Source organism: Gorilla gorilla, chromosome 6 (genome assembly GCF_029281585.2).
Source record: "Gorilla gorilla gorilla isolate KB3781 chromosome 6, NHGRI_mGorGor1-v2.1_pri, whole genome shotgun sequence".
NCBI classification, from domain to species: domain Eukaryota; kingdom Metazoa; phylum Chordata; class Mammalia; order Primates; family Hominidae; genus Gorilla; species Gorilla gorilla.
The window spans coordinates 164,154,964-164,170,087 of NC_073230.2; the positions used below are offsets into that span (position 1 = coordinate 164,154,964).

Sequence of the window (15,124 nt, forward strand, 5' to 3'; positions counted from 1 at the left end):
ACAATGGTTAACAGGCTTGAGAGGAGTCAGCTGGGAGAGTGAGAGCGAGACTCTGCCCTGCAGACGGGCCGCTGAGGACGGACCCCTGCAGGCCGTCCACACCCACCACGCGTGTCATCCTCAGGAAATGCAACCGGATGCTCGGAATTTCGCCCCTAAAGCTACTCAGGGCAGTCTCAGCTCAGGAAGACTTCTTTTTTTAACCTTCTGGCTTAAAGCCACAACCCCAGGCTGAGGATGCCACATCAACGGCGTTTCCTCGCCACGCTGCAGGCGTGACACACGTTTCTAAGCCTGCAGGGTCCCCGGGCCAAGCGCGGCTACTGAGAGCACAGCGTCCTCCCTCAGCCCCTGCTCATCTGCACGGAGCAAAGCCGCAGCTTTCTCTGCTGTCAGCGCTTTATACGACTCGGATGTAGGCTCTGAGCGGGCACGGGCCGCCCTCAGACGGCGACCCGAGGGGCAAACAGGATGGAGGCGCGCTCCCTTGGAGACTGTGGTCTCGATTTTATCTGCTCCTGGGTGGTGCGGGTGGTTTGCTCTCCAGGCGTGAGCAAAGGCCACAAGGGGCCCGAAAACATCACCCAAGGATGCAAGCCCGCCACTGCGCTGAGCAGGGTCCGGCCCCGCCGCCAGAGCCCGCGCCCCTCCAGGGAGGCCCGCGCGATTGAGACCCGCCGCCTCCCGGCCAGGCGCGGGACACCAGGCGAGGGGAGCCAGGAGCCGGGAGGGGCGGCGCCGGGCCCGCAACCCCACCCTGTCCTGCCTCCGCCTCCTCCCGGCAGGACCGTCCCCTCCCAGACCCCAGCTCCGCGGACGCCCACTCGCAGCCGGCCAGTCCCGCTCGGGCCCGCGTGCCCCGCAGCCGCCACGCGCCCTGCAGTCCGTGCCGAGGCTCCCGCCCGAGCGCGCGCGGGCCGGCGGTGGCGTGTGAGCACGTCATATGGGCCGCCGGCCTCCCATTGGTTGCGGCCGCCTCACCAGACCGCGTGCGGACGGGCTCGCGGGCGGGGCGGGGCAAGCTCAGGCCACGCCCCCGGGCGGTGCGCGCGGGCGGCGGGTAGGCCCGGCAGGGTCACGTGATGCGGGCCCCGCGGCCCGCCATATAAACCCGCGCGCCTGCCAGGCGCTGCGGCCGCACTTGGGGCCGTCCCGGGCCGTGACTCCTCCTTTCTCCCGCCCCGCCTCTGTTCGGAGAGCCGGCGGGCGGGCGCCTCTCTGCCAGGTACGCGGCCGGCTGGGATAGGGGTCGCGGGCGGGCTTTGGTCGCGCAGCAGCCGGTCCTCCCCGGAGGTAGGCGGTCGCGGGCCCCGTTGGGTCTTTGGGACGCGGGTCCCGCTGGGGCCGGGGGTGCTGCTCGCTGTGAGCGCGGGTCCCGTCCGCCGCTGGCCCCGGGCGGGCGCACAGGGGTCTAACCTTGGGGGGCGGCGCTGCCGCCTGGCCCGGGTGCCGGGGTTCGCGTCCCGCGGGGCCTTCCTCGCTCTTTGTCTCTTCTGAGTGAACTTGATGACCCCCTTCTTCCAGGAAGCGCCTCTTGGACGCGGGTGACCGATGCCCAGATTGCACGACCACTTCTGGAGCTGCTCCTGTGCGCACAGCGCGAGGCGCCGAGGCCCCCCGCGAGCCAGCGCCGCGGGGCTGGCGGCCAAGGTTGGGGAGATGATCAACGTTTCCATGTCCGGGCCCTCCCTGCTGGCGGCCCACGGTGCCCCGGACGCTGACCCCGCGCCCAGGGGCCGCAGTGCTGCGATGAGCGGCCCCGAGCCCGGCAGCCCCTACCCCAACACCTGGCATCATCGCCTGGTGCAGAGGAGCCTCGTGCTCTTCTCGGTTGGGGTGGTCCTAGCCCTGGTGCTCAACCTGCTGCAGATCCAGAGGAATGTCACTCTCTTCCCCGAGGAGGTGATCGCCACCATCTTTTCCTCCGCCTGGTGGGTCCCTCCCTGCTGCGGGACAGCAGCTGGTGAGTACCCCTCCTGGTTCTTCTGGAAGTAAAAAGGGTGTCTTTTCGGTTGAAAGTACTTTTCAGCCTATAAGAAACATGCATTTGAAACTGGAACTATCCACAGATTGAAAGTGTGCATCTCCAGTCTTGGGATTTAGAGAAATGAAGGAGGGGTAGAGAGGACCTGGCACCCCCGAGGGCGGGTTCGGGCCACAGCTCTCTGAAGTTTGAGGAAGCACAGTGATGGAGATGAGGCAGGGAGATAATTGGCTGTTCAAGCAGGTGCTGTGCCAAGCTGACTGAGGGCCCTTCCCTCCTGGCGTCCGGGTACAGCCCCAGCTGTCATCCCGCGCCAGCCGCCCCGGATTGGCCGCCTGGGGAACTGGTGAGCAGCGGGACTGAAAGGCCATTGGTCGCGGCAGCAAACATGCTACCCTGCTGGATAACTGAAAACAAACCCGTCACATGGGTTCAGGAGGCGGTTGCCAGGGGAGCAACTTCTCAGCACTTCCTTTTGCCGGGTCGCTGAGTAAACTGTGGTCTGAAGCCAAACCGTCTACCCCCTGAACTGTTAGAGCTCTGTAGATTACGTTCTTAAGGAAAAGAGTAACCCCCTTACGGCGTTTAGATTTTCGTACACCCAAGCAGTAGCATAGATGTTGTACAACGTAACACTGGGTCAGTCTGAACTGTGGACACGGGGACTGCTGGGTGTGTGTACTAGACTTTCTTGGCTATCATTGAACCGCTTTTATAGAAATGTTGAGTTGATCTTGGCTCAGCAGATCACTTACTGCTCCTGTAGTCACACAGCATTTGTTTATTTAACGAGCTTGTCGGGTGCTTTCTGCAACCTCAACTCTATAAGCTGTTGAAATGTTAATCCAAAAGTGAGCACCACAAGCCCCTATCCTGAAGCAGCTTAGAGTCTGGTGGGGAAAACAAACCAGTATGTCAGTGACTCCAGTGCAGTGCAGGGAGCATCCTGTTTGCTTTGTGGCTGACGTTTGTCAGCTGACTGCTGACCATAGGCTTCAGATGCTTTGCTGTGTTCATTCCTTACAGCAATACCATGTGTAGCTTCATTTATAGATGTGGAAACTGAATCACAGGTGAAGTCACATCCAAGGGTGCGCAGGTAGAAAGGGGCCAAGCCATCGTTGGTAACTGCTCCTGCTGCCTTGGTAGGTGTGTCTCCTGCACTGTGGAAACACATTGCCTCAGTTGACTCACTGAAAACAGCAAGCAGCAAAGAGGTTTGTAGCAGATTAACAGAGGGCTGTGTGTTCAAGAACTGGGACATGTGTCTGTAATTATTAAGTAGTGGGTAGAATGTTTTCATATTTGTTCTCGGAGGGACGGGATCCTCTTTCGTTTTTCAAAACACTTTATGTGGCTGTACTAATTGAAAATTTTTTGAGAACTATATCTAGATTTAAAATTCCATGTTTCATATACATTTGGCAGAATAGTTTCTTTCCTTTAACCAAAACTTGATCTTAGAAATGAAATAGTTTAGCCTTCAGTATTTGTAATTGGAGCCTCAAGGGTTTCTAGGAATATCTGGACAATTTCTCATACTCTCATATTCTACTTTTTTAAACCATCAGCCAAGAGCATAAGTAAAATTTTTCATAGTATGTTTTTTACCTATTTATTTATTAAGCTATAGTGAAGTAAAGTTAATTTGGGGGGTCCATTTTTCAGAACTCCAAAATTAGAACCTGATGAAGTATAATAAATTGAAAACTGAACATTTTTTATCTGAATGTTTGATGCAAACTGTGTTTCTTGTTTCTCAGTTGAACCTAAAATGTATATTTCTTTCATACTAGACTGAGGTGAAACAATTGCAGGGTTCTCAAGAGCCCTGGGACACAGTGACCCTTGTGTCCCAGCATCCAACCCCACGGGCCGGCACCCCACTCCCCCCTACAGACATTCATTCCTGCCTTCATCTTTGCCATTTTACTTCTCTTTTGGAATGCCATTCCTTCCCACCTGTCCAAATTCCAAGTTCGTGTCTATAAAGAATAACTATTCCAGACCACAGTGATCTCTTCCTCTGTGTCCCAGTTACATAATCCTTATAATTTTACACATGAGAAAACAAACATGCAGAGCCACGTCCCATCAGAGGGCAAGCTGGGATTTGAGGCTGAGTTTTCTCTTCTTGGTCTGGTGTTCTTTCCACAGCTTGAGGCTTGACCATGCGGGAACCAGATGGAGAATAAGCGAAGCCTCTGTGGGGCTGTCTCGCCCCGTACTTGCCCATGGGCATGTGTGCACAGTAGGTGCTCAGTGCCTCGTACAGAACATGCTAGAACCCCCGAAAATCAACTCCAGGGCCACTCTAGGAGCATGTGACCCAGACTGTCAAAGTCACATCAGCAAATATGTATCTCATCATGTGCCCAGCCCCAGTACTGGGTGGTGGCAGGAGTGTCAGAGCTGTGATGTGACAGGGTGTGGACAGATGCTAACCTTTTTATTGTAAGATAGAAATCACACTGGATGAAAAGATAAGGTGAACTACATAGTCATTTAAGTTCTGTGTGCTTTAGGCAAATGTGGATATTAAATATAAGGTTACATATTGCTCATATTAATGTGAATAATCCCTGCTTGATTCCTTCCTGTGTTTACTGAGACATGTTCAACTACAGTAAATAATAGTGATTTTTAAAAAACTTTTCTAAACAGTACAATTTTGTGGGAGTGGTACTCAAAGAGAACAAGAATATAAAATCACTCTGAAGTTATAGCTGATAATTTTTTCTAGGAAAAGGACTGGTTTGAGTAATGTGCTGTGTTACTAATGACCACGTTGAAATTCTGGAACTTGAATCTGCTGTATTCTAACATTGTCAACTTTTTTAAAACAGCTGTTGTTGGCCTACTGTACCCCTGTATCGACAGTCACCTCGGAGAACCCCACAAATTTAAGAGAGAATGGGCCAGTGTCATGCGCTGCATAGCAGTTTTTGTTGGCATTAACCACGCCAGTGCTGTATCCTTAATTTTCTGTGCTACGTCCAGAGTATCTTCTTAGGTTATATATTGAAGCGTTTTGTTTTGTTATATACTCAAATGACTCCATGTCATAATACAGACATGATGGTGGTACCTACCCATTTCAAATTACTAAAAAGAGAAAGAAGAATGGGGCTATCGATGACTTCATAGTAAAATATATCGTTTTGTGGTCAAAATGCTAGCAGCACTTTATATATAGCTTTCAGCAAGTTTATTCTTATGGTTAAGTTTTTGACTCAGTGATGGCAGGGAGATTTCAGGTGATCTTAATGATTACTGTAACCTGTATCCAACAGATCCTTTCTTTAGCTCATTACACAGTTTTTATGGACAGTGAATTATTTGTGGTACAATAATAAAATACCCATGTTTTTAACCCTTGTGGTTTTATGTTTTTTTAATCTTAATAAGAGTCAGCAAACTTTTCCTTAACTTTTATATCACCAGAAATTGGATTTTGCCAATAATGTCCAGCTGTCCTTGACTTTAGCAGCCCTATCTTTGGGCCTTTGGTGGACATTTGATCGTTCCAGAAGTGGCCTTGGGCTGGGGATCACCATAGCTTTTCTAGCTACGCTGATCACGCAGTTTCTCGTGTATAATGGTGTCTATCAGTAAGTGTGTGTTTTCAAATATTGGCTTTGGAAAGCTTACTTAACTTTCATTAAAACATCCACTAAGCTTAGATATTTTCATATTTTATTTGTTTTTTATATAGAATGATACAGATTTAGGCATGAAATTCTCAAAAATGCTGCTATCCATAACTTAATGTAACGCAAAGGAAAACCAAGTAGTAGCAGTTACAACCAAACAAATATGAACATTCGTAGCATTGGATGGTTGATGTGCGTTCTGCATATCCCCACTACAGAGAATCTGTGATGTAGAATTGAGCCAGGTGAAATTGACTGCTAAGGCACAGTTTCTTTTCTCGCTCCAGGTATACATCCCCAGATTTCCTCTATATTCGTTCTTGGCTCCCTTGTATATTTTTCTCAGGAGGCGTCACAGTGGGGAACATAGGACGACAGTTAGCTATGGTAAGTGAAATGATCATATTCTAAAACTTGCGTCTCTTTACCTTGATAGAATGACTTTACATGATACATTCAAATTTGCGTTTATATATTCTGGTTCAGACTTGAGTGACAACTACTGAGAAAAGCTTATATTTAAAAAAATAGGTAATGATACCCAGGTAATTCTTTGCTAAATTATAAAAATTCATAATGCTTGATCTAGAAAAGGAACTAGAGCCCTCACACTGCCCCTTTGAATTGCAGATGTGGTCAGTGTTCTGAATTCTTGAAATTTCTGTAGTAAGCAGTAGAGAAAGTGACTGGTGTGTGAGTGTCCCCTCCTCCTTCACCATCGGAAGCAGATCTGGATGACCTCATGCAGTGATACTTTGCTCCCTGAGCATCAGTCCACCAGTGTTTCTTTTCACAAAATCAGAGTGGATGCAGATGATGCTGGCCTCTTAGTCCACAGTCAAGCAAGTCAAGCCTGAGGCTGCGGAGTCTGTCTCGGGCCAGGGCAGGGACTAGTGTGGGCGGGCAAGGGGACAGCCTGGTTCAGGCAGGCAGCACCTTTCTGTGGGGCAGGTGGCCCTGGGCATGGAGAAGTGGTGATGAGAGCACCGCTGCATGTGGCCGGGTCACCATGTAGACAGACTGTCCTGCCTGAACATTGCATCTGTTCTCAACTGCAGGAGAAAGCAGTGCTACCCCGCAGAGCTTCTCTCACAGCCCCCCTGAGGGAGACGGAAAGGTAGTGAACTCCAGGATGGCTTTAGCAGTTCTCATTAGTTAAAAATTGACATCTTAGCACTTCAATTTAAAAAAATAGTGGTGGACTTTTAAATGTTATTTTGAGTTGACTTTGGCAGGCTGAAAGAAAGTAAATTAAAAAAAAAACAAAAACCTAGAGCTGTTGCTCTCGGAGATAAGCTCTGGGAAAACTTATCTTAGTACCTCATGCTATTTTTAAAACAGTACATTTATTTTTGCCAGCTGATGCCCTTCTGTGAGGAGTTGAATTTGAAGACCACTTGGCTGTTTCACAAAAACGGAAGTAATTACAAGTAGAATTTGCAGTGTTCCACTGGTTACTGAGTCTCTGCTGGCAAATTTCTCATGATGGAGAAGAAAAGACTTTGCTTGCTTTTTTTTTTTTTTTTTTTTTTTTTGGAGACAGAGCTCTGGAGTGCAGTGGTGCCATCATAGCTCACTGTAACCTTGAGCTCCCGGACTCAAGCAATCCTCCCGCTTCAGCATCCCGAGTAGCTGGGATTACAGGCGCATGCCACCATACCCGGGTAACTTTTTTGCTTTTTGTGGAGATGTTACCTCCCTGCCTTGTCCAGGCCGGGCTCAAACTCGTGGGCTCAAGCCATCCTCCCACCTTGGCCTCCCAAAGCACTGGGATTATAGGCGTGAGCCTGGCCTTGCTTTTTTTAATATTAAAAATCTGGTCGGATGGTCCCACATGGAAATAGTATGTTGTTTTCATGCATTCGCCATCATCCCCGTTAATAGTCTTCAAATGAGAGCTGGCAACTCCATCATTGCTTTCTTGCTTTGAGATTTTTGTTTCGGTACTCTTTGGGAGAGAATTCCTAAGAAGGTTTTTAGAATAAAATTGCCCTCAACCAGATTGACTAATTACACATTATAACTACAACTTGAATAACATTTAAAGAGTTGGTTATTTCTGTATGATAGGTTGGTGCTGTTATATGTCAAGGCTTTTTAAATCCGTTTTAAGAAATAAGCATTATTTTGGTGGAGGTAGAAATTTCACAACATTCGTAAGTTCTAAACATCTAGAAATGGTTGGAGGAAACATTTTCGTTTTGAAGATAGTTTCATTAAGTAATCCCTGCTGTGCTCCTTTGCTTACAGAAAAAAAATGTTAAAGATAACTCAAAATAGGATAGTTGGTGTAATTATAATTCTCCTTACTTCAGCTTTCTCTTCATCCTTTTTATTCTTTAAGCTTGGGGGAAAATGTTTGGATGTTCTCGTATCTTAAAACTGGAGGAGAGAGGCTGGGCGCGGTGGCTTACGCCTTTAATCCCAGCACTTTGGGAGGCTGAGGCGGGCGGATCACGAGGTCAGGAGATCGAGACCATCCTGGCTAACACAGTGAAACCCCGTCTGTACTAAAAATACAAAAAAGAAATTAGCCGGGCGTGGTGGTGGGCACCTGTAGTCCCAGCTGCTTGGGAGGCTGAGGCAGGAGAATGGCGTGAACCCGGGAGGCGGAGCTTGCAATGAGCCGAGATTGTGCCACTGCATTCCAGCCTGGGTGACAGAGCAAGTCTCTGTCTCAAAAAAAAAAAAAAAAAAAACTGGAGGAGAGAGATCACCGCCTTAATCCCCTTCCCTGCTGGGCTATCACATGAAACTGACCTCTGAGGTTCTAAGCCTAACCCGCCTACCACCGTTTTTATTCATAAATACTTAAATCCTTACCTCTGGATCCCGACTGTTACTCTTTTTTCTCTTCAAAATTTGCAAACTCATTTCCATCCGTCAAACCCCGGAAATGGCCCAGGGGCTTCACAGTGCAGTCCCCTCCCTCCTGCTGCATCCGTTCCTCAGGCTGTGCCCCAGGTCGCATTCGTGGTGCGTGTTTTCTCCCAGGGCAGCCTTCCCCACATTCCACTCTTGTCATACTGTTGACTCACAAAATGGAAGTGGCTGAATGTTCCAGGGATAGTGTCTAAGAGCTATTGGTTTAAGGTTGAAACCTACACCAAGTAAGGCTTTGTGAAGGGAGATGACGAGAGTGAAGCTGATGACAGTCTGAAGGTGAATGAAGAGATTCCGAGGCTCAGTTCAGCAGCGGGACCAGACCCGCCCAGATCCAGGGTAATTTGAGGTCTGTGTTTGGTGCTGATGGTTTTGCCCAGTGCACTCGACACCCTCTCCTTCTTAGCTGTCTCAGTTCTCTTCAGATGCCTTTGTTCTAACTTATGCTTCCCTCCCTTAAGAAGAAACATAGTTACTTGCAAGAATAACCATGCTCAAAAGTTACAAGTTGGCTTTGCTTCAAGTTATATGGTCTCCTAGCTTTTTCTATGTGGTATTTCCCCCCCACATGCCGTTGTCCTTTGTGTCCGAAAATACAGCAGAAACATTTGTTATCAGCCTGTTACGGTTTTTTTGTTTGCTTTTTGTTTGTTTTTATTTTTACTTTTTTTGAGATGGAGTCTTGCTTTGTCACCCAGACTAAAGTGTAGTGGCACAATCTTGGCTCACTGCAACCTCCGTCTCCCAGGTTCAAATGATTATCCTGCCTCAGCCTCCCAAGTAGCTGGGATCACAGGCGCCCACCACCGCACCTGGCTAATTTTTGTATTTTTAGTAGAGACGGGGTTTCGCCACGTTGGCCAGGCTGGTCTCCAACTCCTGACCTCAGGTGATCCACCTGCCTCTGCCTCCCAAAGTGCTGGGATTACAGGCATGAGCCACCACGCCCGGCCCAGCCTGTATGTTTAAAAGAAAATGAGTCTGTAACCATCATTTATAGAACTTGTAGTTGTTGCTGTTTGTAGCTTCAAGTCCTTTCTTAAGAGTAAGCTGCAAACTGCCAACAGCAATCAAGCCTGTCCTGCTGCCACTGCCCAGCTCCACTGGGCCACCTGGAGGCAGAGTCCCGCCCACCTCAGTGTCAGCTTGGGATTTGATTTGCCGTTCCTGTTTTTGATTGACCCAATTCAGCTGCTAATGATAATAATACTATTATTGTTATTGAAGGTTTACATTTATTGGGCTCTTACTGCTGCACAGGAGGCATTGTGCTGAACGTTTCCATTGTTAGCCACTTTAGTCCTCATAACACAAGTCTTTGAAGTAGAAACTATTATTAGCCCATTTTTAAAAGGGGAAATTGCAGCTTAGGAAGATTAAACAACTTGGCCAAGTGGGTGGCAGAGGTCGACGTGGCACCATGCTTCTCATTAGCATACCACACTGCCCTTTCAACACATAGCTCGCACCTGCCTTCACCCTGGAAGTAGGTTTACAGCAGCCTGTGTTGGTGTCTGGGTTGAGAGGAGGATCCATATTGCCATTTACAATGTGCCACCATTAGGCAACACTGCTGGAAGTCCCTGTGCCACGTGTCAGGTCCGCCCGGGCCGGTTGTCGTTCGTCTCTGGCGTCTTTGTGTTCTTACGCTAATGCCAGGCCTCACTGTGGCCTCTGTCGACCAGGGATTCTAAAAGTCCACTTCCCATTTATTTATCAGCACATTAGTGAACAGGGAGTCAAATGTGATGACCAGTTTTCTTTCCAGGTTGCTGCCAAGAGTTTGCTCTTTGTTTTCTCACTGCAGTTTGTATAGAACTCTCCCAGTGTTCATATTTAACAATTGGCAGTGCTTTCACATTATCAATTCCTAAAAGCATGTATGTTTCCTAGAAGATCTTATTGTGTGTGTCCCCAGGGTAGTAACTGGCATACCTGGGTGACTCAACCCAGACTCATGACTTTCTTACCTGTCTGTTTAGATGAGAGGCTCTTGCTGTTTTCTGGATGAGTAATCTCCTTCATTGCTGAAGGTGAGGAGCTCAGCTCCTTCCTCTTAAAGTGAGTGGAGGGCAATTAAGTAACGTGGGAAGTCACGATTCTGAGGGAAAAACAATCTGTATGGAGGTTTCTCTTTTGCCCTTTAGCAGAAGCTCCGTGGCCTCAGGAAGGTCATTTAATCTCTCTGGCTTTGCTTCTTCATCAGTGAAATACTGTTCTCCATTGAGAATTTACCCTGAGGTGCCTGGTCATAGTAGTAACTGTAGTGTCTACCTCTCAGAAGCTCTGGGAGGGTCAGATGAGGAAGAATATGTAGAAAGGATTTCCCAGCTGTGAAGCTCTGTGTGAATTGAGGGCACACAGAGCTTCAGTATTACAAAGCATGACCTATTTCCAATGTCTGTTTCAACAAACTGCTGGTAAGGTGGGTTATAACACAGGCATCAGATACTAATAAAGGTTTGTGGCAGAAACCTCCCTTCAGATAAAGGTTCAATCCCTTAAATTGCAGTTAGAACTTTCAGGAACCTATCATACCCTAAGCATCACCATGCTTTGATAAAATTGGGTGTTTCCTTTATATAGATATTAACTTAGTTACGCTTTCACCAGTATCTTACACTTATATAACAGGCTTTATATAAGGGCCTCAGCAGTGTAATTTCACCTGAGGCAGAGAATTATCCTAATTTTGCAGGTGAGAGCTGTGGCTCACGGGGCCAGAGCCATGAAGACGGCGCAGGGGAGCTGGGAGAGCTGGCCTCGGGCTCCAGTTCTCTGCACATGTCCCACCTCTCAATCTTGTTGCTTCAGTCAAAGAAATTGTCAGTCTTTCCCATGTTAGGACCTACTTAATTGGTAATTAAAATATTTATACATTTAGTGCTAATTTTCTCTTTCCTTTTTTTTTCCTTTCTACACATAGGGTGTTCCTGAAAAGCCCCATAGTGATTGAGTCTTCAAAACCACCAATTCTGAGAGCAAGGAAGATTTTGGAAGAAAATCTGACTGTGGATTATGACAAAGATTATCTTTTTTCTTAAATAATCTATTTAGATCGGGCTGACTGTACAAATGACTCCTGGAAAAAACTCTTCACCTAGTCTAGAATAGGGAGGTGGAGAATGACGACTTACCCTGAAGTCTTCCCTTGACTGCCCGCACTGGCGCCTGTCTGTGCCCTGGAGCATTCTGCCCAGGCTGCGTGGGTTCAGGCAGGTGGCAGTTTCCCAAGTATTAGATTTCATTCATGTGATTAAAACAAGTTGCCGTTATTTCAAAGCCTTGAACTAAGACTCAATTACCAACTCTCAGTTTTGTGTCAGTGCCCAAAGGAGGTAGGTTGATGGTGCTTAACAAACATGAAGTATGGTGTAATAGGAATAATATTTATCCAAAAGATTTTTAAAAATAGGGCTGTGTTTAAAAAAAAAAAACAAGAAAAGCAGCAGTGATTATAGAGAGGTCACACTCTAAGTGGGGTCGCGGCGTGGCCACGCTTCACGGTCATGCTCGTCCGTCCTGCAGTGGCGTGTTTACACGGTCACACGTGTGTGTATCACCAGTGGGTCAACTGCTTGTCATTCCTCCCGTGGCAGTTTGTGTAGACAATCTTACTGAGCAAAAGGCAATGAAAAGTCTTGGTTCCCACACTGCGATATATTGGAATTTTCACCTCAGTTTATGACGTTTATTTTGAAATCCATAATCATCTAAGAATGAATACCTGTCTGCCATGTATTTCAATCTTAGTGAGCCAAAATTGTTTGTTTGTTACTACAGAATAGAGATGACTGTTTTTTGCCACAGCCCTATGGAATTTGCAATCTGTGATTGCCTTGTAAAAAGGAGAGTGCGTATGGCACTGCATTAAACATGTGGTGTTTCTAAATAGTGATACTGGTGAGCACAATGTATTCATTTAATGGCATAGACCATACCAGACCTAATTTGCAAGTATTGGGTCTTAAACTTCAAGTGCAATGTATATGAAAACCAATCTGAGCCTTGTATCTCTTAAATATTTATTTTTTTTAACGTGTGAGATGTTCGAGAGAAGGTTCTCCATTCATTTCAGTGCTGCCTGGAGGAAACGGCAGTGATTTCTTTCAGTTGTGAAGTTCCTTTCATGTTACACCCTCCACTGAACCCTCAACCTTCGAAATACTCCAGTTTTGTGGGTTTAGTCATTTTTACTTATAAATTTACCTTTTTGTATTTTGCAATTTACATGTGTTTGGTTTGTTTTAAATTCTGTGAAAGTGGCTTGATTAAAAGACTCCTTTTAAATGGAAGCCACCAGTCAGCAGAATGGAAGCTTAGAGGAACTTGCCTGTGAGCGCTGGTCTTTGTGTTTGGTTTTGTGTATGTAATGATCTTTGCTGGGGTTTTTTGCTTTGTTTTGAGGGAAATGTCTTGGAGTCAATTTTAAGTTCCTGGAGGTAATTTGTTTTAGAGGAATTTTGTTTTTTTAAAAAATAGGATCATTCTGAACTTTGGAATGACCCCCTTACATATTTTCTGAAAATGAAAACAGTTACATGAAAAAAATTTCCAATGAAGATGTCAGCATTTTATGAAAAACCAGAAGTTATTAGATGAAAGCAGTGAGTGAATCTTTAAAACAGACTTGATCACGCACACACAATAAGTCTTTCTCTCCGAAACCGGAAGTCTATATCTGTTAGAAATAATGTAGCCAAAAGAATGTAAATTTGAAGATTTTTTTGCCAATAGTTTATAGAAAATATATGAACCAAAGTGATTTGAGTTTGTAAAAATGTAAAATAGTATGAACAAAATTTGCACTCTACCAGATTTGAACATCTAGTGAGGTTCACATTCATACTAAGTTTTCAACATTGTGTTCTTTTTGCATTCATTTTTTACTTTTATTAAAGGTTCAAAACCAAGTGTTGTATTTATGTTTGCTTTTAAAAAACAGTTGTGGTGTTCTCTGTGTAGGATGTTAGAATTTGTAATGGAGAAATATTTTGCAGTTCTTCAAATTTTATTGAATTTTGACACAACCTCTTGGGAAGTATTTGAATCATCCTTCAATATACACAGGACGTTGGTTCCAGGATACCCCACGTATGCGAAAATCTGCATACTCAAGTCTGGCACTTGGCCCTACAGAACCTGCGTACCCTAAAAGTCAGCCTTCCGTATATGTGGGTTTCACATTCAGCAAATAAACCATGTTTGGTTGGAAAAGCTCCATGTATATAAGTGGACCCACAGGTTCAAACCCTGTGTTGTTTAAGGGTCAACAGTATGTGTTTTTCTTACGGTAGAAAGTTTTAAGTGCAGCACGAGCTGAATTGAACCTGCCACCTTACCCCTCCTCACCACAGGCACCCGGTTTTCAGGCAGGAGGAGCGGGCGTGCCTGGCCTGTCACAGGGGCAGCTCCCCTGCTGCCAGCCAGCATGGCTGGAGTTACTTGCACTCACAGGTTATCACGATGGGATGAGAACTGAAGAGATGCGTTGAGCACCAGGAACATTAATGCTAGGCAGGCTTCACATTACTTGTAGTTGTGAAATCGCATGTCAGTACTAGCAGAGAAAGACCTTACCTTATATGTACCAATCCATTTTATAATACAGATCCAAACCAATAGGTTTCTACATTTAAAACATGAAACATCCATGTATGGAAAAACTGGTAGATCTCATGATAAAAACATTTCCCTCATTACAGAGACTTGAGGTTTGCCTGAGATTAACCCAATTTATGTGGATCAAGTATAGGAATGCCTGCTGAACTAGTCTAAGTTCATGTTTGTTCGTTTTTTGAGACAGAGTCTTGCTCTGTTGCCCAGGCTGGAGTGCAGTGGTGCGATCTTGGCTCACTGCAACCTCTGCCTCCTGGGTTCAAGCCATTCTCCTGCCTCAGCCTCCCAGGTCGCTGGGAATACAGGCATTCACCACCACACCTGGGTAATTTTTTTGTATTTTTAGTAGAGATGGAGTTTCACCATGCTGGCCAGGCTGGTCTCGAACTCCTGACCTCAAGTGATCTGCCCACCTCGACCTCCCAAACTGCTGGGATTGCAGACGTGAGCCACGGCGCCTGGCCTATTCATGCTTTAGAATAAGTTTTGGAGGTTAAACGTTTCCTGGAATTTTTCTGATCTATTGAGCAAGTGATGGAATGAAACCATTTCATTAAGGGTAAGGTGTGTAATTTACAAAAGATTTCCTTGTTCATGTCTTTTCAACTGAATGAGCAAGGCTGAGTAAATAGGAACTCAAGATAGATTCAAAGATGTTTGTTTGGCTAGTTTTAAAAGCCACCTGTGATCTTCACCTAAGCAAGATTTCCGGCAGATTGGTTTAAATGAATTAGATATAATCATTTGGTGACCTGGCATTCTCCCTATCCTTGAATTATAGACATGTCCTTTATCCTGGTGGTAAAAAGAAACGAGAGAAGGGAGCAATTATAAATCTAAACTTGCCTTTTCTACTTTACCTGTTAAAACAGACCTTTTACTAAGAATGTTCACTTTCTCAGAGTTTCAGATTATCTCTTTGTAATAATGTAACTTTAGCATACCTTTGTAGGGATATTCTCTTTGAAAAGTATTAATGCTGTAA

At 46.1% G+C, this 15,124-nt stretch overlaps 1 protein-coding gene across 4 annotated transcripts; it reads left to right on the plus strand.

Annotated features, from left to right (window-relative positions):
- Nucleotides 1-841: 841 nt before the first annotated feature.
- Nucleotides 842-13,433, plus strand: INSIG1 (insulin induced gene 1). 4 transcript variants are annotated; one of them, XM_055347419.2, is made up of 7 exons: nucleotides 1,054-1,225; nucleotides 1,525-1,963; nucleotides 4,831-4,955; nucleotides 5,429-5,595; nucleotides 5,925-6,024; nucleotides 6,997-7,067; nucleotides 11,447-13,433. In XM_055347419.2, the coding sequence occupies exons 2-7, from the start codon at nucleotides 1,552-1,554 to the stop codon at nucleotides 11,562-11,564; spliced, it is 993 nt and encodes a 330-aa protein (XP_055203394.1). In that variant the 5' UTR covers nucleotides 1,054-1,225; nucleotides 1,525-1,551; the 3' UTR covers nucleotides 11,565-13,433. The 4 variants fall into 4 exon arrangements, with proteins under 4 accessions (XP_055203392.1, XP_055203393.1, XP_055203394.1 ...); XM_055347417.2 differs by lacking the exon at nucleotides 6,997-7,067 and having other exon boundaries at nucleotides 842-1,225; XM_055347418.2 differs by lacking the exon at nucleotides 6,997-7,067 and having other exon boundaries at nucleotides 1,051-1,293.
- Nucleotides 13,434-15,124: the final 1,691 nt, after the last annotated feature.